General features: G+C 45.9%; 1 protein-coding gene across 2 annotated transcripts; it reads right to left on the bottom strand.

The window, feature by feature from the left end:
* Position 1: 1 nt before the first annotated feature.
* LOC104546013 (hepatocyte nuclear factor 4-beta-like) lies at positions 2 to 24,563 on the bottom strand. 2 transcript variants are annotated; one of them, XM_010191292.1, is made up of 10 exons: positions 24,394 to 24,563; positions 17,437 to 17,641; positions 15,501 to 15,595; positions 7,405 to 7,511; positions 6,132 to 6,287; positions 5,497 to 5,584; positions 4,541 to 4,693; positions 2,548 to 2,784; positions 1,358 to 1,471; positions 2 to 358 (listed from the first exon to the last, which is right to left on the bottom strand). In XM_010191292.1, the coding sequence occupies exons 1-10, from the start codon at positions 24,506 to 24,508 to the stop codon at positions 222 to 224; spliced, it is 1,407 nt and encodes a 468-aa protein (XP_010189594.1). In that variant the 5' UTR covers positions 24,509 to 24,563; the 3' UTR covers positions 2 to 221. The 2 variants fall into 2 exon arrangements, with proteins under 2 accessions (XP_010189594.1, XP_010189595.1); XM_010191293.1 differs by having other exon boundaries at positions 222 to 358; positions 17,437 to 17,608; positions 24,394 to 24,508.
* Positions 24,564 to 24,957: the final 394 nt, after the last annotated feature.

Genomic DNA, 24,957 nt, shown 5'->3' with positions numbered 1-24,957 from the left:
GCCCCCATCACTTGTGAAAGGGAACGGTGGTTGGAAGACCCGTGGTGAGGCTCCTGCTGTGGTCTGGTACCTGGTGCTCAACTCACAGATGGGAAAGGGTGGGACCGACAGATCCGGGTGCAGGCGAGGGGATGCTGTGCTTTGCCTCTGCAAAGAGAAAGGGCCTGGTTCACTTTCAGCACGGTTTCTGCATTGCTCCCAGCTTCTCCTTCCACCTCTCTCTATAAAATCTCCTGCTTGGGTATCACTGTCTGAGGCAAGAGCTGCACTACGGCGTTGGGCCCTGCACTAGAGCCTAGTTTATAGTCTTCACTGCCTGTGCTTGTAGAAGGAGATGGAAGGGATGTTTCAGGAGATGCTGTAGGAGAGAAAAGAAACAGAATTAACGTGGACCTGGGCTTTGGTCAAGAGAGCAGTGCCCATATAAAATAAGCAAACCATCCTATGAACCAAGGAGCAGGAGCTTCAAGGATGGGGCAGGGGGATCCATCCCAAATTTGGGTGTCTTCAGGCATATTCTGGTTTGTGATGAGGCACAGGGTGGACTGATAGGCACGGTCCAACTCTTCTCAGTGTTTTGCACTTGGGAAAAGCCCCCAGATGCTTTTTAATCATTTCCCTCCTTAAAGGAGAGCTCAGCCTGCCAGCCACTATACCTCAGCTACGAGACACAGCATCTCTCTAAGCTCCCTTGCTGCAAGGTGGCTTTAGAGAAAAGAAAGCTCAAATACATGACGCCAAGATTTGTACGGCTGGGAAATGGCAAAATACACTACGAGAGGTGTATGATTTTAACTGGCCGAGTCTGAATGTGCCAGACATTGTGAATATGTGGCAGCAATTGTTAAATTGCAACTCATGTTCTATATTTTTTTTAATAGCATGGTCTGTTTGCTACTACAGTGGATAAATGCCTTAACAAATAAGCCATCGCCCAGAGCGGTTGAAGACGACCGTGTATTCAGGTCATATTGTGTTCTGGGTGACAGCAACTGAGATGCTTTACATAGGGAAACTCTTGCCACTAATAACCGTGTGTGCTGGTTTGTGGTATTTCCCAGGGCTGCAGACAGAAGCACACTGTCGCCAATCTTGATTTCATTTTTTCAAATCTTGTGATGTTTAGTAGCATCTCAAAATCCCTCTGGACCATGCTATTATGTGAAAATTTCAGCTGCTTTTTCTGGAAGCATGTTTCCAAACTGCACAGTGAAGGAGTCAGCGAGGGGAAGGCTGTGAACACTGATGCAAGTGTCGTGCTTAAAGAGAAATAAAGCTGAAGGTCTTTTTCTTAACTGCTTCTCCTATCCTGTCCCTTCATTGTACAGATATTGATAGCTTAAGAATGGCCACATACGGTCTGGAACGGTGTGAATCACAGAGCTCATGTTGCTTGGGAGGATGTGTCCTGGCAGTGGTTCCAGGTTGAGGTTGGGAGGTGCTGACTGGTACTGGAGATCGATGGTGCTTCCTGCGGTGGAAGTGGGGAAAAAACGTCATTTTTTGCATAGTTACCGAGAAACCAGATGCTCAGGGCTGAGTGTCTTTTATTTCAGAGAATGTGGGAGACCTCTGTGGGTGAGGGTTAAAGTCCTGGCTTGTCTTTGCTTCCTTCCTGCTCTGCTGTCCTCTTTGCTCTCAGCCTTCTCATCACCTAGTGACAGCCTCCCAGGATGGCTGGGGTTCAGCTCATACCCCACTGCACCGTTCATCTGTCTGGTTTTGTCCCGGTTACTGCTCTTATCAAGATTTCCCATACAGTTATAACTTCTGCAAATTGCTAACAAGAAATTGTGTTGACTTCTTGCAAACTGCATCACTTCAGTACGTTGCCTAAAATTCAAGTGACCTGCTGGTGTGAAGCACCACAGAGTGTACCCATGTCTACAGAACTGTCCCTGGGGCAGATCTTCAGAGATAGGCTGGGATAAAATGGCTTGAAGAGTGAACTGGAGAAGGGCCCACGTTCAAGCCGTAATTCATAGTGGGTCTAGAGGAGGCTGTTGAAGGGACTAGAGGGAAAGCCTTACAATGAGAGGCTAAGGGAGCTGGGGTTCTTTAGCCTGGAGAAGAGGAGACTCAGGGGGATCTTATCACTCTCTACTAATACCTGAAGGGAGGTTGTAGTCAGGTGGGGGTCGGGCTCTTCTCCCAGGCAACTGGTGACAAGATGAGAGGGCACAGCCTGAAGCTGCGCCAGGGGAGGTTTAGACTGGATATTAGAAAGTACTTTTTCATGGAAAGGGTGATCAGGCATTGGAATGGGCTGCCCAGGGAGGTGGTGGAGTCACTTTGGTGTGATGTGGCATGTAGTGCTGTGTTTTAGCCGATGTGGTAGTGTTAGGTCATAGGCTGGACTTGATTATCTCAGAGGTCTTTTCCAGCCTCAATATTTCTGCGATTCAATCGAAGCCTTCACTCCCTTCTCTCAAGACCAAGTTCTCTCTACCATACACCCTCCAGGGAAGGACACAACCCCAGACACAAAGCCCTGCAACGGCTTTGAAGTAAAACCCCTTTGCTGCCCTTCCTGGGCAGAGTTCCTACCTCCCAGCAGCATCTCCTGCAGCAAGCTGTCAATCCTGGCCACGCCGAAGAGCTTCACGAACTGGACTTGCTCTATCATCTGCCAGGTGATGCTCTGCAGCGGGGGCAGCAGCAGGAGGATGTCGCTGAAGCGGCCGCGGGAGTCGTACTGGCGGTCGTTGATGTAGTCCTCCAGGTTGACTTGGACCTGGAAGCGCATGTTCTTCACCTTCCCGGGCTCGCTCAGGCCTTTGCAGTCTGGGAGGGGGGAAAACATGAGGTTCATTTCTGGTCTGTGTAACCAGAGAATGTTACCTGATCAGTCAGACTGTGTAGAGGGAAAACGATGAGGTACTGGTGGTCTTCTGACAAGTGTCTCTCGGAGCCTCCAAGTTTATCTGACAGGTTAGCATTGGGCTGCCACTATTTCATAACTCGTATGGAATAAGGAAACAGCAAGGGGCATTTGAGGGGAAACTAATTTGAGGGGAAACAGTAAGAAAACAAGAGTTTCCTTAAGATGGAAATGTCTGGCTACTCCCATTAGTGAAGAGGAAGCATTTAGAAGTTGAACCGTATTTGTCCTTCCAAGGAATTTCCCTCTGAAAACTTTGAGTCCCAACTACTGCCACTAAATCCACACAGGTGTAGTGCCTCTCTGTTCCAAATGCACCCACTAGAGCATCAGATTCTTGTCTTGATTTCCTATCTTTGACTTGTGGTCGATCCATTTTTCATGGGCCACTGGTCCAGTTTTGCTTAGTCATCAAGTAAATGTGCACTCTGGGTAGGGTGAAGTGCCAGGATTTACAGCTTTCCTCTCCTACCTCTCCTGTTATCAAAAACTGAGATTTCTTGCTCAATGGACCGTTTCCTTCACTGCCTACAAGGAATCCGTGAGGACCACATTTTAGAGGCCATCATGCCAAGAGATTAGGCAAAGTGGTTAACAAATTATTGTTCGTTAGTGTGTAACTCCACGGATGTGCATACTGGTTAGCACGGACAAACTTCACTTCTGTAGAGCTTCACACTTGTTTGTTTTAGATGAAATCACAGCACCTCACTTCCACAATGATCTAAAGCTCTACCAAGATACTGATCAGCCGAAAAGGTAATTTGTCAAACTCAATTTAAGAAGTGATCCGTATTCAGATTTGCTGCAGGCTTTTTGGCAAGCCAAAGTTCATGGTTTGCAAAACTCCTGTATCTTGATTCTGAATCAGCCAATGCAACATAAGATAACTAATGGAAGATGCTCTAATTTCTGCCTGCTAATAGATGCCAAAGACAAAAGGGCTTTATTCTGGACTTGGGATCATTGCCCCATTTCTTCTCCAAGCTACAAGGCAATGCACACTGAAAGGACTTGAAGGGCTTGTGTGTACTACAGGCATATAAAAAGAGGGGTGCCTGGGGGGAATCTGGGCTGAAACAGAAACCCCCATATTTGTGTATTGAGAATACAGCAAAGGTTCAAACCAAGCTTTCCTTTTCCTCCATGTGTTTCCCTGTTCTCCATTCTGCACAGATCAGCCCTCCCCAAGGTCAGTACTGGCTGCCAGCAGGATCCTTTAAGAGACATCTTTGATATTTCTGGGTACTCCAAATGGTCCAGCTCTCTGTGGTTTTTAATGCTGCTTTCTGGACTCTGATGGATGCTCTACCCTGCTGCTCAGTCGACTCACTTCACTTATGCATAATTCACTATAGGCATGGATGCCCTTAATAGTCATCTCCTTCACTTCAGACTGATGGGCTCTCCTCAAGCCAAGCTACAGAAGCAGAAAAACCCCTCTAGGATCAGCAGAGTCTTGCAGGTCGGTCTGGCTGGAGTTACCACTTGCTGAACAGTAAAGTGTTCAGGAATAGCTCACTTGTCCTTGCAGCACCTCTAAGTATTGCTCATTGCAGCAAAGGCAGGGGAAAATGCAGAGCTGCTGCCAAAGTGTTTTCCTGGTTGTTGGAGATCCCTTTTCAAGCCCCGTGCTTGGCAATCGGGAAGGAAACCTACCTGGATCAAAGAAGATGATGGCCTTGAGACAAGCGTACTCGTTGTCATCGATCTGGATGTCCCGCAAGGGCTTCACCAACTCGTCCAGGATTCTGGTGGCCACACGAGCGATCTCCAGCTCTGGGCAGTGCATTGGGATGATGAAGTCATTCCCTGGGGAGACAAGAGACATTCGCCGTCAGATTTTTGCTGTAGCTCTGTGGACACGGTGTCATCCAGAAGTTACCCAGATAGTCCCGGTGCCCATGTGAAGCAGATTTCCAGTGTGCAGCTTCATATTCAGATTCACGATTGAGGAGCAAGCTCAGTCTCATATTTTGGTCCTTAATTATCTCGTTTTGCACGTGGGTGCACCCACACCGTACGCAAAGCCTGCTCCACGTTCTGCTCCGCTTCACCCTCTGTTATACCTAGCATCTGTTTGCAAGTGCTGCTGCATCTTTATTGTCGGTGAGGTTTTTTTTTAAACAAAGTTCTCCCTCCCTCTTTTCCTTAATGTGTGGATGTCAAGATCAGTATTCTTATTTTTCCAGGAATAATCCCACCTGTGTTTTTGGTGGCAGAGAGCTACACGAAAAGGAAATAGCAGTTTGCACTATGTTTTTTAACAGACCTTTCTGCTAAGGTTTTAAGCACCAATACCCAAATATCTCATTGCCTGTGTCCTGGTAACTTCAGTTACGAGAAGAAGGCAATGCAGTGGCAGATGCCATTTAAATATTGGGGGTTTTCTCATCCACAGTTTCAAAGCAGTAAGGGAACGGTTGTAAAAATCCCAGTGAATTTGCTTGCTCCTTTTTACGCTTCTCCAGAGACCTTCTCAAGCATTTAAATCTCAAGCCAGATGTGTAGACCATGCCCAGGAGTCCAGAGAGGATTTCAGGCAGGCAGGATACTTGGCAATGGCTTGTTTATTATAATGAATTAATTATAAAGGCTACTTTTGACTACTTTACCTAATAACAGAAAATCGGTGTATGGTATGGACCGCTTGGCCACCCCAAGGAGGAGATGTTCCCCTGCGTGGGCTCTGAGCAAGGCAACCTGGAGGTGGCACAGGAAAAAGAAATTAGATTAGGTTTGAAAAGCAGAGAAGAGAAAGTGGAGCTGTTGCTGCTTAGGTTAAGCCAAATTTGGTGTTGTTTAGCTACATCAGATGTATGGATAAAGTACTATTAATAGCTAGAAATTATTAGTATATTATTAGCACGTCTTCACAGAAGTGCTACATTCATGGCAAACTAAATAAAAAGTTGTTTTCAACTGAAAGAGCAAAGGTGGGTTTGAGTAACTTGAGTTCTTAGGAAATAAATGGCTTATATATCCAATTATCGGGTACCAATAAAGGGAAAACGGGTCTTCTTTTGACTTGTGCAGACTAGAGTGATCAACTGTATTGTATTTTGGGGGACTTGGGCTACTCAGCTTCTTTTTAACCAATCCCTTGTCCTTTATTATTCTTGCTCTCCTGCTGGTTTAGTGCTCTGCATGGGGTGATCTATATATTAACGTCAGATTCTCCTGTTGAAAGGTATGGCTGGGAATTCCTATCAAAGGAAAGTGTTTGCAGGGAAGAGGAATTGCATTTTACCTGGTCGTCAAGAGGGAGCTCACAAAACGCCGGGATGTATTTTGCCCACTCAACCAGCACCAGGAGCTGCTGTTTCATGGACTCGCACACATCATTGATGGTTGCAACCTTCTTCATCGAAATGTCGGTGCTGTGTGCTGGACTCAGCGACAAATACTGAAAGAGGAACAGAACGGTTGCGCTGGGAGAAGGTCTGGCCTTGGGACAGGATCTGTGCTGTTTTGCCATCCTCGATAGCAACAATTCATTGATAACAGGGAGCCTTCACAGACATGAACCTCATCAGGTCGCTGAGAAGATGCTTGCTGTGCTTGCACGTGTATTTGCGGTGTGCACCGTCCAGTGGACGGCCCATGGTGAAGCCTCCACGAGGTGGTGCTCAGTCCCAACACTCCCCTCCCTCCTCTGCCTCCTTCCCCACTCTCCAGGCTGGCTCAGGACAAATATCTGGTTAATATTCCCATTCCTGGCAGTAGTCAGCAGCACCGGGTCTCAGCTTCCCGTCCATCGCTTAAGCCAGCCAAATGCAGGAAATGCATCCAGGCTTTCTCCCCCAAGCTGCTGTTTGGGACACAAAGCACCCATTTCAACCTCTAAAGATCTGTGTAGGGGGGAGAGGGTTAAAACATCATAGTTTTTGAAAAGGAAGTGGACGCACTGCTGCATGTAATAGGCAACATCTGGACCATATGTTTCAGTGGAGAAAGGATATTTGCATAAGAATTTAAAGGACACGCAGGGTGAAATTCATTGTGGAACATGAAATAAAAAAGCGATCAACATCAGTTGAAGCCCAGCGATTTTATTAGCTTTACTTTTTGTCCCTAAAATTGTTGCCCTGGTAAAGAAGTTATAAGAAAGGATATAATCGACCATGAGGGGAACGTTATGTTCTGAGCAGGACAGAGCGTACAGCAAGGATGGATAAACTTCTGCATGAAATGCAATGAGTATTTGGGGGTGCAGCAACAATTTAGGCTGGGAGCAGAAAGGACCTAGGATCTGCAACATCCCTCAGCCCTTGGAATTTCAGCTTTGCATCTCCCACATAAAGGCTGCATCTGCTCCTTGCAGGATGCTGTCTTGTTAACACACCAAGGACTTTTACTGGCTGCTTTTGGTTATCTTTAATACATTTTCTTCCCTGTGGCTCTGTGCAAGAGCCATCCAAAGGCAGAAGAAGATCAGCCCCAGTTGGTTTGGTGAGTTCAGAGCCCCATGTAATAGTGGAAGGCCACGTACTGGCTGGGAGGGCTGTCCCCATGGGTCGTACCTGCTGCGCCATGGCCTCGGCCTGCGTGAGGACGTTGATGGAGAGGGACCCGTTGTCCTCATAGCTGCTCCTGCGGATGCTGATCCTGTCGCGCTCGTTCTGCACCGCTGAAATGACACCAAGCAGAGGTTGTTTTGGCAACAAACATCCCACACAACCGACAGCTGCTCTTACCTACGGCAATAGCGACCACAGCAGAGTGAAGATCAGCCCTGGGCTTTTTGCAAGCAGAAAGGTATGGCCATGCCACGGTGAATTAGAAAAAGCCCTGCTGCTTTTCTGAGGTTCACTCCACCCTTTAAACCATCCTTCTCCCTGAAGCACAAGCCCCATGCTCCACCAACACCGCATGTTGAACATAAGGGATTTGTTGCGCTTCAGCAGCTTATTTTTGCAACACGGGCTCCAAGAACTGTCTTGCCTCCACTGCAGCCATCAAGTAAAACAGCAGCAGAGAAAAGAGACAAATTTAGACTTAGTCCAACCTTGTTTTCGGTGTTAGTTTCTCCCTCGAGCCCTATTACCTCCATCCAGCAGCTAACAAACCCACATGGGGCTGGAGGGAAGAGCCTGAACACAGACTCAGTGTTTTCCTGACAGCTCGTATGTCTTGACTGCGAACAGCTCGGAAAGGGAATTGTCAGGTCCTTAAAGCAGAGGGAGCTGGAAGATTTAGCAACTGATGGTAATGCAGCACATCCCTCCTCCTTCATACAGCAGTTCCAGGCTCCTTTTGGTTTTATTTAGGGAGAATCACTCAGATAGATCTGCCAAAGTGCGACTCGCTCTGTGCTTTAACCCCTTGGATGTGAAACACTGTGATTTTGTCTCAAAAGTGGCCACTGGAGATGATTTTTCCAGCAAAGATTTGTTTTGCAGAGTCAGCACGGAAAGGGAATTGTCAGGTCCTTAAAGCAGAGGGAGCTGGAAGATTTAGCAACTGATGGTAATGCAGCACATCCCTCCTCCTTCATACAGCAGTTCCAGGCTCCTTTTGGTTTTATTTAGGGAGAATCACTCAGATAGATCTGCCAAAGTGCGACTCGCTCTGTGCTTTAACCCCTTGGAATGTGAAACACTGCGATTTTTTCTCAAAAGTGGCCACTGGAGACGATTTTTCCAGCAAAGATTTGTTTTGCGGAGTCAGCAAAATAATTTCACCATCACTTTTTTTGAGGCTTGACCTCGCTGCAAGGCTTTGCTTTAGATCAAGCGTCGCATTTTGCATGGGGCCCGTTTCCCCGAATTCACTCAAAGGAGGAGCCGTGGGCATCGTTTCACATGCAAGGTGGGAAGGTGGGGCCTTTTTTTGTCAGCTCAGGTCCAGTCACCGCTCTGTCTTCCCAGCCAACCTCTGATGAGAGGCCAACAAAGTGAAAAGGCAGAAAACAAACAACAGTGACAACAGTCGCTATCTCCTGTTATCGGTAGAAGCGTGGTGTTTATTTTCCAGGCTTTGGGGCTCAGCATTCCTAAGCTGGGACCTGCTCACTGCTGAGCTGGGGGTGCTGGGCTCCAGCCACCAAAGCCATTTTGCACCTTGAAGCCAATCTTGCCTGAACGGCTGCAAGAGGCAGAATGAGTACATCGATTTGTAAAAGGTGTAGCACACGTACATATTACTGGAGCCTCTTCAGGCTATGGATACTACCTAGAGGCAATTAGACATCAATCTGGAGAAAAAAACAACTACAACCCTTGGGAGGCTCTGCTAACCTACCTTAGACAAGGGCATGCACTGTGCTATGCATGGGAGGTGATGGAAAAGGCTGTTCAGCCGGGGATCTCCACCAGTCTAGAGGTGAAGATGGTTATAGGAATGAAAATCTACATTAATCTTCAAATACATTAACCCTTTATGGCTTTTTTTGGTACACCAGAAAGATAAGTAGCAGCATCCTGCATTGAGTAGCAATGAGCCTGCCTGAATCCCAGAGATGGCTGCCCAGAGAGGTTGTGGAGTCTCCTTCTCTGCAGACATTCAAAACCCACCTGGACGCCTTCCTGTGTAACCTCATCTGGGTGTTCCTGCTCCGGCAGGGGGATTGGACTGGATGAGCTTTGGAGGTCCCTTCCAATCCCTAACGGTCTGGGATTCTGTGATTCTATAATCCATGTCATTGCTGATGTCCTTGGAAAGTGCCCACCCAAACTTCTACACCTGATTTCATATCAGATGTTCCCCCGTGTAGCTCTCTAGGGGTGAGAGGGCTCTTTTTTGCCCATTTAGAAGAAAAGGTATAAATTTCACCTTTCCAACCGAGTTACACATCTTATTTTAGGTAAGTCCCACAAACCCAGGTGGACATGATGTATTATTTTATGTAAGACCTACAAACCCCTTCTGTTTCCCAATGACAGATTCCTTTAAGAAGCCTCAGCCTGTTTTTCTCCCAGGTCCTTTTATGGCACATTTTTCAGTGTTTCCCTCATCCTCTGATAAGCTCAATCTTCAGGTGTAAGTAGATGGTACAGAGCGACTCTCTCAAGGTGATTCGGGTGTTATCGTTGAAAGTGCCCAAGACGTGATGGAAGTAGATACAAAAGGGAGTTAATGTTTTACCTGCCACAAAATTAATCTATTACTGTGTGGTAATTATATGGCTATATTTATTGTGCTTGTAAAAGGGAAGGGATGGGTCACTCGTGGCGAGGCTGTGGGAGTGCTCGGGGGGCGTGTGGGTGCTGGGGGTGCTCAGGCTCAGCCGTGATCTTGGCTTTACACTCAATAAAACTCAGCAAACTTGCAGGATGGATTAAAATCCCAGTGCTGGATCCCACTGTCTCCCAGGGACTACTATTTCCAGCAAGTCCCTGGCAAAAGCTTTGCTCATCCATTTTTTTTCTCTCATCCTGTTTTCTGTACAGCGCTCCAGTTCCCAAAGCTGTTAATAACCAGGAAGGGCCACTGCAGCCCTTCACAAGAGGACATCACTGGGAGCAAGCCCCCATGATGCTGCCAGCCAGGGCCAGCATGTCCTAAACCTGGGCTTTCCCCAGGGGAAAGAGGGAAGCACAGTGCCCATGTCTCCCTCCAGGGAATTGTCCATGGCTACGGCATGTCCTGACTGTGGGAAGCGGCCAGGAAAACAAACATATCCTCCATGTGATGCAGAGGAGCCGTTGGAGGGGTTTTGTTATTCAGAGCAAGCCTGGGCTCTTTTGCCATGAGCACATCAAGGATGCCGACGGCCGGGCAGGCTGCGGAGCACGCACAGCGGCTCCTGAGCAAACAGCGGCGTGTTTGTGGGATTGCAACAAACCCGCGTTTCCCAAACATTTTGTCCTTGCTGCCTTGCCCCATCGGTACAGAGCCTGCGATGAGGAACCTCTGGGGAGTCCAATAAATACAGGGACAGACATTGATTGGAAGGGGACAGCAGCAAACCAGTAACTTTCCATAGTAACTGCAGAGGTTAATGCCCACCCTACATGGGATTTACTGTTTCCATTATTATCCTGCTAAAAACATCCTTATTTAACACCGATGGAGTTGGAAATGTATTAATAAATGCCATAAAGATAGAGCAGGAGAAGGGAGGAGTGAGTGCCCCAGCACTCACCATGTCTCTGTCTCCACCAATAGATTCACCCCTTCTGCTGCCTGACTAATTTATACACACAAATATTTCTTTCCCCCAAGCTACTTCTGATTTTTGTAGGTGTGGTATGTTTTATTTGCAAATAAATTCCGATAGTACATGCACGTTTGATCATCTCCCAGGCTTCTGGCCTGATTTATGACTGGGGGAAGATCCTTTAACTTTTCCATCTGTCTTTGCAATAAACTGCAGCCTCGGCCTTCTAAAAGCTGGCAGAAGAGATGTGCAAACAAAAGGTATGAAACGAGATAGAGGTCCTGTGAAACACTAGCAAAATTGTCCTATAAAGCTGTCCAATTTAACAAAAATAAATAAGAAATAGCCTCAAATCCTCCCACGGCGTTGTGGTCATAAGTGATACAATAATTCTTTTTACTTCTGTGTAAAACTAAAGGAGTTCACGCGCATTCGTAAATGACTTTAAAGAGGATGAGAGGTTAAACATTAACCCTCTTTTTTTCATCAGCAAACTGAATCGTAACAAGTGCAGTGCTGGCATTTCACAAGGCTTCCCAGTTTTCAGACGCTCAACTGCATGCGAGTAGATGACCTGGCTCAGACTTAAAAAATGACACCCTGCTAATTTGGTCAAGGTTAAACATGAGCTCAGTAAGACGCTAAAAACAGAATCCTGCTCTTGCCTTTGGATGTTTAAGTATCTGGTGCGTTCCTCATTTACTGATGCTGTAAGTGAACAAAAACCTGTCCAGTAGCATTGTGGAAAATAATCAAAATCAAAGCTTCTCCTCTGCAAAAAGAGAGAAAATCAGGGGAAATGGCCAGAAAATCCCCAAAACACCCAGAACACCCTTTGGGACAGTCTGAGCCCTAAACAATAACCATAAAACAAGAATAAAGGAGTGAATCTCCTGTAAAAATCTGAAATCCTGGCCATAGTGGCATTTCAGGAGACAAGGAGAGGTTTGCGTTCAAGCAAGTCTTTTCCTCTCTCCTCATCCCAACTTCAATGACTGTTCACCTGTAGTTATTAAAGTGCTTTATTGATACCATAAATGTAATTGGGATAGAAGTGTTTCTAAATGAGCTAATTTCTAGGAAATCTGGGGACTGGATTTTCCACAAGACTCAAGTTTTGGCCCTTTCTTGCTCTCACTGGTGCCAACGGAGCCTGGCGCCCATCTCCATGCACAAGGGCTCACGTGTGGGACAGTCCTGGTCCTGAATGCAGGATCAAATCCAGAGTGTTCAAACAAGACAATCTGAAAGACCCTACCAATACTTTTCCCACCAACCACCGCCCAGCTGTCCCAAAGCTATGATGAACCCAAAGCCCAACTGAACTGTGCTCCCAAAACCAGCCTGTGCTGGGACCCTCAGCCCTGCATCCACACCACTGCTCCTATAAACAGGTAGTTTGAAGCTAGCTCAGCTATTTGCATTATACAGCTTTTTCTTTAGGCAGAAACTTTCCTTCTACCAGGCCAGATAATACAGCCCCTTGCAATTTCTTATCCACCAGAATTGCTTCCAAAATGTGGAAAAGAAAAAAGAGAGAGAAAGAAATATCCAAATGTGTTACATCACATCTTACAACATAGGAAGATTGGAAAAAAACCCACTCTGGATCCAATATTCCAGTTTATCAGTTATTTTTGCTGGGAAAAAGCAAGTTTTCCGATATTGCACACACCCCCGTTGAGCAGTGGGTCAGCAGGGTGCCGGTGGTGAGTGACACAACCCTGCAAACCCCACCCCAGGTGCATTGTTACAGACAATGGGCTGGGAAAAGGATGGTTTCCAATTTCTTCCCCTCTCCTGTGAATAAACAATGCTGTTACCACACCCTGGAAAGTCTGATTGCTATTATATGGGCTGGCCGAAAAGTGGTGTGCCAGAGGAAGAGAGTGCCAAACACTTGCGTGCCAGTGCTGGGACAATGGGACACATTGAGCGTGGATGTCACAGCTGTGGCCTCCCAACGTGCACGCCACCAAAATGTTATGCACGAACATTTGTATCACCCTCATACTCTTTATTCCAAGACATTGCTTCTCGTTTTTCCCTAATGCTTCGCAATACTGTTTAATATTAATCTAGAAACACCCTAAAGCAAATATCTGTGTTCTTTTTGTGCACACAATTGTGCAAGAAAATGTCTTTCACAGTCCTGCACACATGCTTTGGGTATAGGTCTGGTCAGCTAAGCTAATTTCTGCAAAGCAGTTGCTCAAGGTGCTTTAAAATCTTCCTTACCAAACACATGAGCAGTTTGTGAGCGCACAACCTGACTGTGCACTCATAAAAAAGTTTCAAAGAATGTGACTATGTGGAACTTAAAAATGAGTCATCTTCCACCGAGCTGCAATCAATAATGAAGGCATGAGCCAAGGTTTTATAACTTCTACCATTATACCAATAAAAATCATGCTTCAGCTCAAAGAATGGACCCGATAACCAGATTTCAGCCTTTCCAAGCTGTGGAGCTTGCTGCATCATCAACTGGCTTCATCCCCATCTAAAACTGGCCAGATCAGCTTTGGTTTGGTCTTTATTAATTTGAGGGCTATTGTTTTTTTCCGTCTGCTGTATTTACTCCATTTCTCCTAAATTAAACCAGCAGGCATTTTTCCTACATCCATGACTTACGCCAAATTTCAAGACACCCTTGTTCTCCAGGAAAACATACGGTCAGAAGACTGGAAAAAATTCTTCATCACCAGTAAAATTTCATGAATTACCAGAAGTTAGTGACAAATTTCCCCTTGGTTTCAGTGGGTCCGTGATTTCACCCCTTGGGTAAGGGGTGTTTAACTCTCAAGTTCCTTTCTAGCTCCCTCATCCTTTAGGTGTTGGTGGGTTGTAAAACAGCAGAAATGAAGGGTGAAGGGAACCATCACCCAACTACCTGCAGGTCAGGGGGTGTTCCATCTGTTATGGGTTGGGCTCCCACTTTGCTAAGCACACAGCATACAAAGACCAGAAAGTGTGGAGTAAGTAAAATGGTATCATCTGTGCTCTTTCACTATGCAAACACCAAATAATCAGGAATCATAAATGCTATGATAGGTCCCAAACTTCCCCAGGCCGTAGACATTAATCACAGGTCAACAGAAGTGTTTTTTGTCTTGCTTAACATCAGGCACTGTAACAGTGTTTTCTTTAGTGCATTGGAAGAGCACTTCCTGATACTCACTGGTACTCACATGCTCTACAACGCTCCACATCCCTCTTAATACAGCTAATGTGAAATGGAACAAAAGGCATCAATCAATATTGGATATATTGGATATATATTAGTACTTCAGTACTAATACTAATCACAGAGTCACAGAATCGCTCGGTTGGAAAAGCCCTCTGAGATCATCACGTCCAACCGTTCCTGTCTACCCCCTAAACCATATCCCTAAGTTCCTCATCTACCCGCTCCTTAAACACATCCAGGGATGGTGACTCCACCACCTCCCTGGGCAGCCTGTGCCAGCTTCTGACGACCCTCTCAGGAAAGAACTTCCTCCTTCTCTCTAACCTGAACCTCCCTTGGCACAGCTTGGTGCCGTTTCCCCTTGTTCTATCCCCCATCACCTGGGAGAAGAGACCAGCACCCACCTCTCTCCAAGCTCCCTTGAGGCAGTTGTAGGTGGTGATGAGGTCTCCCCTCAGCCTTCTCTTCTCCAGGCTAAACAAGCCCAGTTCCCTCAGCCGCTCCTCATCAGGCTTGTTCTCCAGAGCCCTCCCCATCCTTGTGGCTCTTCTCTGAACACGCTCCAGAATCTCAACATCCTTCATATAGTGAGGGGCCCAGAACTGAACACAGCACTCGAGGTGCGGCCTCACCAGTGCCGAGTACAGGGGGATGATCACCTCCCTGGACCTGCTGTATGATGGCTGTATGGTCGTGCTATAGCCACCACAAGGACAGCACTTTCAAAGGGTCTGACTATGACTCGGGTCCCACCTCAGGGGACACAAGAGCCATCTGCCTCTGGGAGCACTGCCTGTGTGCCCTGTGGCACAGAGGAGCAGCTCTCGCACCGTAAGACATTGTGTTCAGGTTGTACCTTGCCCTAAGGGCTGCACCAAGCTACACAAGCATTAGCCAAGTCAACCGCCACATGCTACTCTGGACTTGTCAGCTGTTGGCGTTTATGGGGATGACAATGGCAGGTCCTTGCTGAGGTTGTCACAGCTGGGAGTAAGAGTAGCACTAGTAGATACTTCGCAAGGGAATTTTTGTTGTGAAATGATTAGAGGCCAAATAAACCCTGACAAGGCCCATCCTTTTCCCAGCATAAAAACATCCTGATGAGACTAGCCTCCCAGGATGGGTGAATACTGTCACAGGGCCATAATTGAAATTCTCATCTGATAAGACGGGAAATGGGGCTTTCAGCTTCAGCAACAAGAAATCTCTCACTGCAACACAGGAACATCATCTCCCTGGGCCAGGGCTGCTGCTTCTCTCTGCTGTGCTCTGCACTGGGAGTAGGCCCAGAGGCAGCAGCAGGCAGTTTTGAAATGTCTCTTTGCACCTACCTTCTTTCTTCATGCCAGCCCTGAAGCACTTCTTCAGCCTGCAGTACCTGCACTGGTTCCTCTTGTCTTTGTCTATCACACACTGTCGGCTGAACCTGGGAGGTGATGGGAAATGCAACATGGAGCAATCAGCCTGGCATCTGCACCCCACTCACCCCAAGCAGCCCCAAATACAGCCCCAGACCTCACTGAGGTCATTGCCTGAACGCAGAGAAGAACCAAAGGGTTTGCAAGAAATGGATTGAATCAACGTTGGCTTGGTCCAACACACAGCCAAGCACAGCAGTTTCAGACCACCCACCCTGCGAGGACTGTGATGGTTTTGGCTGTGAAAGCCAGACTGTGACTCAAGTTGTGCCGGTGCCCAGCAGTGTAGGAACTCCATCTCCCACTTTCAAACAGTTATTGGGTGTTCGGTGTTTGAGCTCATTTGATCCCACTTGTTAACAGTGCCTTGCCTTGAGTAGGATACTCACACTATGGACCACAAGCCCTTTTGTGTCTGAGGCCTAGTTCTGAGGCACATGGCCTCTTAATTCCTATTCATTTCAACAGGGGATTTAGGAACCTATGTGCTGTTCAAGGAGCGGCCCACACAGATTTGGCAGCTGTTGCCATGGTGGGAGAAGTGATGGGAGAGGAATCTGCTGCATGGAGTGGAGATGATGTGGGTTTCTCCGGGACCATCAACAGGTTGTAAAAGCTGAGGCACTTTCCCAAATTGGTAAAAAGCCAAAGGTACAAAGGCCCAAAGACTTTCCAAGGAATTCACGTCTGCGATAAACAGCAGAGCTCGGAGCAGGGCTAAATGCAGCGCAGCTCACCAAATAAGGATTTGCAGACAAGCGAGCATTTGCCATTTACTTGGCTTCGATGCTGTGGATCTTCCCTGAGCTGCCAAATTTCACAGAGACTCATGGATTCCTGGGAAGGGGCAACAAATCCGTTCCCAGGAGACCGAGAGCTGAAATTTCAGAGAAATCAGTAGTAGCTGTTGCCTCCTCCTGCTTCCTTCCTGGGATGGGCACTGTGTGGGTGGACACTACGGTCACCATGGGCGTCTTCCATGGCTGGTGTGTCTTGGAGCGATAAGGAGCCCAGGAGCATTTTGGACAAACAGGGTAACCTGCATTGTGAAAATCTGAATCACCCTTAAAGGAGGAAGAGCTCTGGAACAGAAAGAAAACTTCCAGGGTTTAATTAGAAATGAAGGGCTTCAGGAATTTTTTTCTCCTTCCTCCTGTGCTAAAGTAAACATAATTTTTCTAAGGTCAATCAAGATAGCTGCTGTATAATTTATAGCCTCCTCGTGGTAGAAAAAAAATCTCTTGAATGTATACCTGTGTGCCAAAGTGGACGTGATTCATCACTGGTCCACACTAGCTTCTCAGAATGATTGTAAAATCATCAGTGATATGGCAGTCTACATAGTTTAATGATTTCAAAGCAAAGATGGAGGCACTTGTGGCTTTGGAGGTGGCAGGTTCTTGGATGCTTGCTGCTTTTTACCAGGAAAAACAAGAAACACCGCATTTGAGATGAGATCTCCAGAGCTCTGGTCCTCTGCCGCCTTGGCTTTCCCTCGCTGGGCTGTGACAAGGTTACAGTGTCACTCCACACCCAGAAGCTGTACTTCTGTGTTATACATCTGAGTGAAACCTCAGGTCTCAAAGTTTCCCTTGATTTACACCACGGGGAAAGCAGTGACGGTGAACTCATGAAGTGGATTGCTCGGTGTCACAAAAGGTGTCAGGGTCCAAGATGAGATAGGACTAAGCTTACTCCTTAGCTCCCTGTCTTCCAGCCAGGACCGTTAGCATTCATGACACGGTAATTCAGCATTTGGGATAGAGCCCCGTTGTACAACCTGATCACCACCCCAAATTATTGACAGCATCAACAAACTTTAATTATTTCTAGCAGAAGGGGCAGGTACCTGCAGGAATAGACGTGGTTCTTGCGAACACTCCTCCTGAAGAAGCCTTTGCAGCCGTCGCAGCTGGATGCCCCGTAGTGTTTGCCGGTTGCCCGGTCCCCGCAGATGGAGCAGAGGGAGCCGATGCCGTTGGGGAGCAGGTTGGTGTTTGCTGATTCGGCTGCGATGGTCTCTGCAGGCAGAGAACAGGGACCATCAGACCCCTCTGTGATGGAAACCAAAATCAGCTGACAGCAAGGAGCTTTTTCTAAGCAAAGCACACAAAGACCCAGCCCCACACACTTGTATGTGTTACTTGTAAAGCCTCCAGATCGATGGCCATGCTCTTCCCAACCTCAACTGAGCGTAACTCAGTTCTTTGCTTGTGATATTGGTGTTTCCCTTTGCTTCAGGGAGGAGACAGATTTCAAGCTGCATAACTCAACATGCTCACGAGAATTTAACAATTACCACTACTTTTGTTGACAGGCATAGAAAAACCTTACCTGGATGTGAGATACATGCTTTTGAGGGATGGGGAGACACCTGGAGAACATGGTTCAAAGCTGGTGCCCATAGAAGACAGTGGAAAGAGCATCATTAACTTGAATAAGCAGAAAGCAGAGAAGAGACAGCAGAAGCAGGAATCCCGAGGAGATCTAAATCTGGTTCCTACTCTGCAGTGCCCTCTGAAGAGACGCATTGCTTTCCAGTGGAAAGCAATAGAGGAGTGCAGGAAGATCAACCTTCTAAATTAAAGACCTAAAATTAGGTCATATGAATGCCCTCTGTCATGTCCCCTGTTTGCACCCCCTCATCTGGGGCAGGAATAGCTCTACCCCTGCCTGGCCTGTGTACACACTGCTGAAAACTCCTCTTTAAACTTCTCCCTCAGCCTTAACCACCAGACTCGCTGAGCCCTTAATCCTCCTAATTTGAGGCACAGCTTGGGGAAGGAGGGGAAAAAAAAAGGAAAAAAGAAATAAAGGAGACACTTGAGAAGACGCAGATAATGGTGTTTACATCTCGCCGAGAAGAGGAATGTTTGTGGAGTCTGTCCTGACCTGGGCACTCGCTGCAGGACAGTTTTTATGCGTTTATCGCACCCCTGGGAGCATGTTCTTACGTTCTTTGCTCCAGGAGAGCCGATCTCGTGCTACATTGACCTCGGCGAAGTCTCTGGGACAAGACGCATCCCGCCCTTGCGGAAGGGATGGGCGGCGAAGAGAAAAGCTCATCTGCTGTTGTATTGAGCAACAACAAATCTCAGAGAAAATTACTCAAAGGGGAGGAATTGGCATCTGCTCTGGACAGTCTAGAGAAAGATTTCTAATGCATAATGCATAAAAATAGCTTTGGGTAATCCACTCGCAACATGTAAACATGCAGAGAGAAGGCTATTTTTGTATGTGGATACACATCGAATAATTGTAGTGAAAATATTTGCTATGCAATGAAAATTGTAAATCAAAAGCCAACATATAAAGCTTTAGTTTTTCAAAAACTGGGAAGCTTTTTAGCTAAGGCTAAGACGAAGACATTTTTAGCTAAGACTTCACAAATGCAAAGGTCAGACTTCCTTTCACCCCCCTCAAAAAATCTCTTTTGATCTATATTTTACCTTCGAACATATGGATGAAGAAGTAAGCAGGTTGTAGCAAGATGGGAGCGACATGACAAGCAAGAATGACAGCATTAGAATCATTCCTAGGTCATAATGACAGGAATTGAGGTTTACCAGTTCCCAAAATACAGAATCACACAGAATCCCAGACCGTTAGGGATTGGAAGGGACCTCCAAAGCTCACCCAGTCCAATCCCCCTGCCGGAGCAGGAACACCCAGATGAGGTTACACAGGAAGGCGTCCAGGCGGGTTTTGAATGTCTGCAGAGAAGGAGACTCCACAACCTCTCTGGGCAGCCTGGGCCAGGGCTCTGTCACCCTCACTGAGAAGAAGTTTCTTCTCCAATTGAAGTGGAACCTCCTGTGTTCCAGTTTGTGTCCGTTACCCCTTGTCCTATCATTGTTTGTCACCGAGAAGAGCCTGGCTCCATCCTCGTGACACTCACCCTTTAAATATTTATAACCATGAATGAGGTCTCCCCTCAGTCTCCTCTTCTGCAAACTAAAGCGACCCAGCTCCCTCAGCCGCTCCTCAGAAAGGAGATGCTCCACTCCCTTAATACGTGTAAGGTGCTCCCAGCTCTGACATTTGGGTCCTTTGGGAACATTGTCTGCGTCAGAGGTGCTTAATATTAATTTACATTGATTTTTTAGGATTCAATTTACATTGAATCTTCATTCTATTTTGCTTAAAAACTCAATATTAAATGAACTAACTAAAATATTCCTTCAAGGGTAACCGTACTGCTAAGCGTTCGCACATCTGTTGCTCCATCTATTTTTTTTTTAAGAAACACATGACCGTAAACAAACGCACTGAGCGTGCTGGATTCCATTTAAAAAATTGCACAACAAAAATAAAGATAAGGAGGCCAATTTTCTCTTCACTCCGCTCATGCTTTCTCTACTAGCTTCAAAGGAAGCAAGCCAAGGGGTCACACAGTTGGGTTTCCAATGGATCCTTCATCTTTCACCTGGGTCTGGACTGCAAAACGTTTCTGATGCTGGAAGGTATTCACTCACCAATGAGCAGTTTCTTCCCTTATGTGAGTAGGACACGTGAGGAGCTGATATAAGGAAGAAATTAATATTCTGGCCTTAAACCAAGCATTAGTGGAGGAAGGGCCATCAGCATCAAGCACGTGAGGGCCCATGGAAGTTAGCAAACCAAATTTTGCCCTCACTGGTACCCATGAAAAGACAGACGAGCCCATGGGCTACAGCTGAGTTCCGTGGCTGTATGTTAGGGCAGGTAAATAGCTAAAAGTTCAGTCCCTGTTAGTTAGCCGTGCGTCCCTTTCAGCTTGGTTGAACATGAATAGAAATATAAAACAATAAAGAAAATGAAAGCCTTAAGCCAGTATGTACATGTTAATTATGATGATAAATCTTAATTACAAAATCCTGTCACCAACTAATGATGAGTTCCAAATGAGAATTAGCTCAGAGAAGAGCAAAGACACAGCCAATATTGCGTGCATCAGAAGACTGTTTCACTGTGGCTTTCAAACCTACCCAGTATTTGGGGAATGTCTGGGTTTTCCCTGGACTGGTCACTGCTAGGAAAGGCAGATGAGAGCCAGGACCCCTGCCAGCACCATCGCCTGCCTGTGAAATCAGCTGAAAGCTGTAAAGCCCTGCCTGACACAAGGCGCTGACCTGCTCAGAGATCCATTTAACATGTTGTGCCTCTCTAATAGCAGTTGCTACCAGGAGCTCAGCACCACATGAGATGGGCTCAAGAGCTGCTAGGATGGATCTGGTTCGAGTCCAGCTGGCTCACAGTGATTCAAACAAGCTCACAGCTGTCCTTACCACCCTGGAGAGAGATGCTCAGAGATGTCTATTGGTTATAGGCACTCATCACCATGGTATAACTAAGTATATAACATGGTATAACTAAGCCACAGTGCCTCTGAACACGCAACTAATGATGTTCTCCAAGAAGAGACCATCTTAACCTTGCATGAGTCTCAGGCTGAGCTGAAGACCCGTGGTTGTGGCCAGGCTCCTCACTAGGACTGTCCTAGACATAGACTGGCAGAAAAACCTGAAGTTTCAACCATTTTTTGGGATTTATATATAAGCAGCAGGCAGATTTGGCACTACAGCCTACCTAATGCTGACGAGAGCAACCCAGTGGCTTCACCAGCTTTGAAGTCAACCAAGCTTGCAATCAAAATGTATACGAGTTTTTGTTATCTATTGTCTCTGGATGTAAGTCGTTACCTAACCAGGGCTGAAATGAAGATGCCAAGTTATATAGTGATAAGAAGTGACAGTGAGGAAGGTTTTAGTGAGGATGCTGCTGGGTGTCTGGTCCTGTCTTCCTTTCAGAGCTGGAGGTCTGCATGAAGTATGACCACTGCAGACCTCTGCTGCTTTTCCTTTCGGTTATGTTACAGGCTACATCTCTTCTAAACACACACGGTATAGGAGAATTACCTTGCAATACTTTCCAGAGTGGCTTTTACTTTTGTCTACCCCAAAATCCAAACCAGTGAACATAACTTGCAGCTAACAAATCCCCAAATTACATGTGCTGGGCTAGAATGTAAGGAGATCATAAATGCAGGTTTAAGGCACGCACATGCTTTGGTGGCCAAAGCCAGCATTGTGAAACTCGTGCATACAAATCTAGGGCTGGATAGGGGCTAGCACTGAACCTCTGGCCGCGTGCAGGTCAGCCGCTTTCTACGTGAGCTTTTAGCAAATAAAGGGGATATTTTTTTTAGATATAAAACATAGCCTTGACTTAGTGTTCCCAAATCCCACAGTAACAATGACAAAGAGGCCAGCCAGAAAGGCCAGAGCTCCTCACAAGCACATGTGCAGCTTGAGGGACGGTCAGGCACTGTCAAAATATCTTTGATGGCATTTTCGTGGTCTGAATTGGGTCAGGCTGCAGGGGGCTGGGAACGGTGTTTCACCAACCTTGTGCCAAAGTGCCAAGGACCAGCATGGTGGTTGAGTGCTGAGACAGGAAAATGAGCTCCACCGTGGGAGAAAGCTTTTGCCGCCACTCAATTAAGGAATTAGTGCAGTATTTCAGTAGTGCTTCGTATTTTAAGCAAAATGACAACTCTGACAAGAGCTTGAGGAAACGGGCATTAACAGCACATAAAAACCAAGTGAGAATATGGCTTGTAGTGCCAGCCAAGGTAAAGGAAACAAGCTTGCACAAAATGGGAAAATTTCTGCAGTTACAACACTTATTTTATAAAGGAAAGACGGGATTGGTGTTAATATTTGTTCATTTCCTTTTGCCATTTTTCCTGTTTAAAACAGACAATTTTTTTTTACTCCTCCACTTCCACTCCCATAACGGATTCTATTCTTTATTTTAAATTAGTCTTAAAATATATGGCAAATTATGGGCTACTTAAAAGGTGGAAAAATCCAAAATACATATTATCTAGGCAAATCTTGAAATTATAGCAACTTCCCGAAGCAGAAAGCTTAGCACCAGAAGTGCTCCACATCATGAGTCAACACCAAATTTTGATGAAATAATATTTAAAAGAAGGAAACAGCTCATTGCAAGAAAGCATGACCTAATTTTCACTTTTAAAGCTGTTCAGAATGTAAGAAGCAGTCTGGAGTCCATTAAAATAAATATTGCACCCCTTTCTGCTCATGTTTATAGAGGGCAATGCTACATTTAGGTTTAGTAGGGGAAATAATACAGACGGATCTTGCATAATGGGAAAGGTAAGGCTTAAAACAATCCAGTATATTTTCAATAATACCTACAATGAGATTATATCTTGATCCTAACAATTTTTAAAATATGTCTGAAACTATAGTGTGACCTGTTATTTAGAGTTACCTATGGGAACTGAACTCGGCTGGTTAGCAATATATTTCCATGCATGGACATTTCAGGTGTCTTTTTTGAAGCTATTTTTACAAACTGTAGAAGAGGACACTTACCCAAGACAAACAAGCTAATTTCAAAACAGCTAGTTCCTGAGAGAACCAGTTACTTATTAACAGCTAGACAAATAGCACAATACTGATCTAGATAAACTTCAGAAAAAAACCCTCAACCTGTCAGTTCCACTGCATGAAACAAACAGGTTTTGGTAGTTAATGTGCAAAATTTTGTTGAATTTTGAGGAAATTTGTACCACTCTGAAAAGTAAAAAATAAGTCTTGTTGTTCAACAGCAAGTGACAAAGAGAAACATCTGTGTTAAATAAATAACATTTCTGGAGTAGGATGGCAGATGGAAACCCTTCTGCAAGAATAAGAAATTAGATCCAGTCTATCTGGTGCTGGCTGAAAAAAATATATTGAAAATCCTTTATTTGGGGACAGGCAGAGCTTTTCTGGAAGTCAACTTCAAATTCAAATTTCTGTGGGCCTTTTAACTTCACGTGTTCTCCTGACATCGCTCCATGTCCCATCATAATAAGTCCAATCACTTTATATTGTAGACGATATTCCTACTGAAACTCTGATTTCTTTTGATGCCACAGCTAACGAGCAAATGTGAGACCCTGAAAATCCCATTTTAATTTCACTAAGCTTCTTAACAAATTAAATTAAATGCTGCCAAAACTCTCCATAGGCATTGCTAACGTTGGAAACTTATTCGGTTATGTGATTGTTTTCATGCTATATGACTACAATATCCTTTATTTTTCACTCAGCGAACAGTAAATTTCACAGAATAGTGTTCGCTTTATGTCAGAGTAGTTTCAACCACTCAAAATTTAAATATCGTGCACTACATTTTATTTCTGAGAACAAAGCGGAAGTCATTGCGTATAAAAACTCTTGCCTTGCAACCAAGTTCTTTGTGTGCTCTAAAGGCTTTTAGACCATCTTGGAAGTCAGAAAAAAATATAAGGCAAGTAATGATTCGGATATTTTTTCTCAATTTTAATACCTAGGAACAAGTTAAATCGGGCACGCCGTGTATCGTCTGAGTAACAGTGCAGACGGCATTTTTTTCCAAGGATTAAATACGAACCAAAGTCATATATGGTAATGAAACACATTTTTAAGGAAGAAATATTAGTAATAACTCTTCACATAAGCCATACAGGGGACAAACGGATGGCGTGCCGTCAAGAGCTCCACCAACATTTGAAATACCTCATGGGCTCTTCAGGACAAGACACTCAGCCCACCAAGGAAAAGAATAACTCAAAATTAGGATGAGCAAGCCAAGGGGTTCCATTTCAGCCCAAATATAGCTGCAGATGCAACACAAGTTGACAGGTCAGCTGCTTAAATATTACCCCTTCCACCCTTTGCCCCACACCTCCTACCTGCCCTTCCTAAGTGTTCAGCTTTATAACAAAGGTAGTGGAGGTTATTCAAGACGAAGCGAACAGAAATCTCACCGGTGTTACTGGGGAGCACCCGAAGGTTGTCAAATTCCAGCATGGTATAAGAGGAGTCCAAGGAGTCAACGTAGTCTGGCATATCCATGTCCATGATGGACTGACAAAGCTTCATTATTACTGCCAACAGCGAGGGAAGCGGCAAAAAACGGCGCTGCTGTCAATCACGGCCAAGGTTTCCTCTGCAAAGAGAGACACCCCAGCCCTCGCGATGACAAATCATTACCCAGCTCTGCCCGCAGTCCCCTCCCCGTGCCAGGAGAGAAGGGACGAAGCCGTTCCCTCTCGCGCGCGCAGTCCCCTCCCTTCCCGGGGTGCATCTGTGCACTCTCGGTCCTGATAATATGATGTAGATAAGGCCTAAACTCAAACGACTTGGATTGCATCTTCAGGTCAATACAGCCCGTTTTATGGCTGTTTCTGCGCAAACATTTTGAAAAGGGCTGTGGAGAGGCGTTCACGCACATGCGCTGCTCTTCCAGGGCGAAGCGGTGGTCACATCATATAACACGTGTGCCGATGTCACCTTGGTCTGCTAGCGGCCCTTGGGAACAGACCAAATGT

This window comes from Mesitornis unicolor, unplaced genomic scaffold (genome assembly GCF_000695765.1).
Source record: "Mesitornis unicolor isolate BGI_N332 unplaced genomic scaffold, ASM69576v1 scaffold3759, whole genome shotgun sequence".
In the NCBI taxonomy this organism is placed as follows: Eukaryota; Metazoa; Chordata; class Aves; order Mesitornithiformes; family Mesitornithidae; genus Mesitornis; species Mesitornis unicolor.
This window is presented reverse-complemented; position numbering and strand designations above follow the sequence as displayed.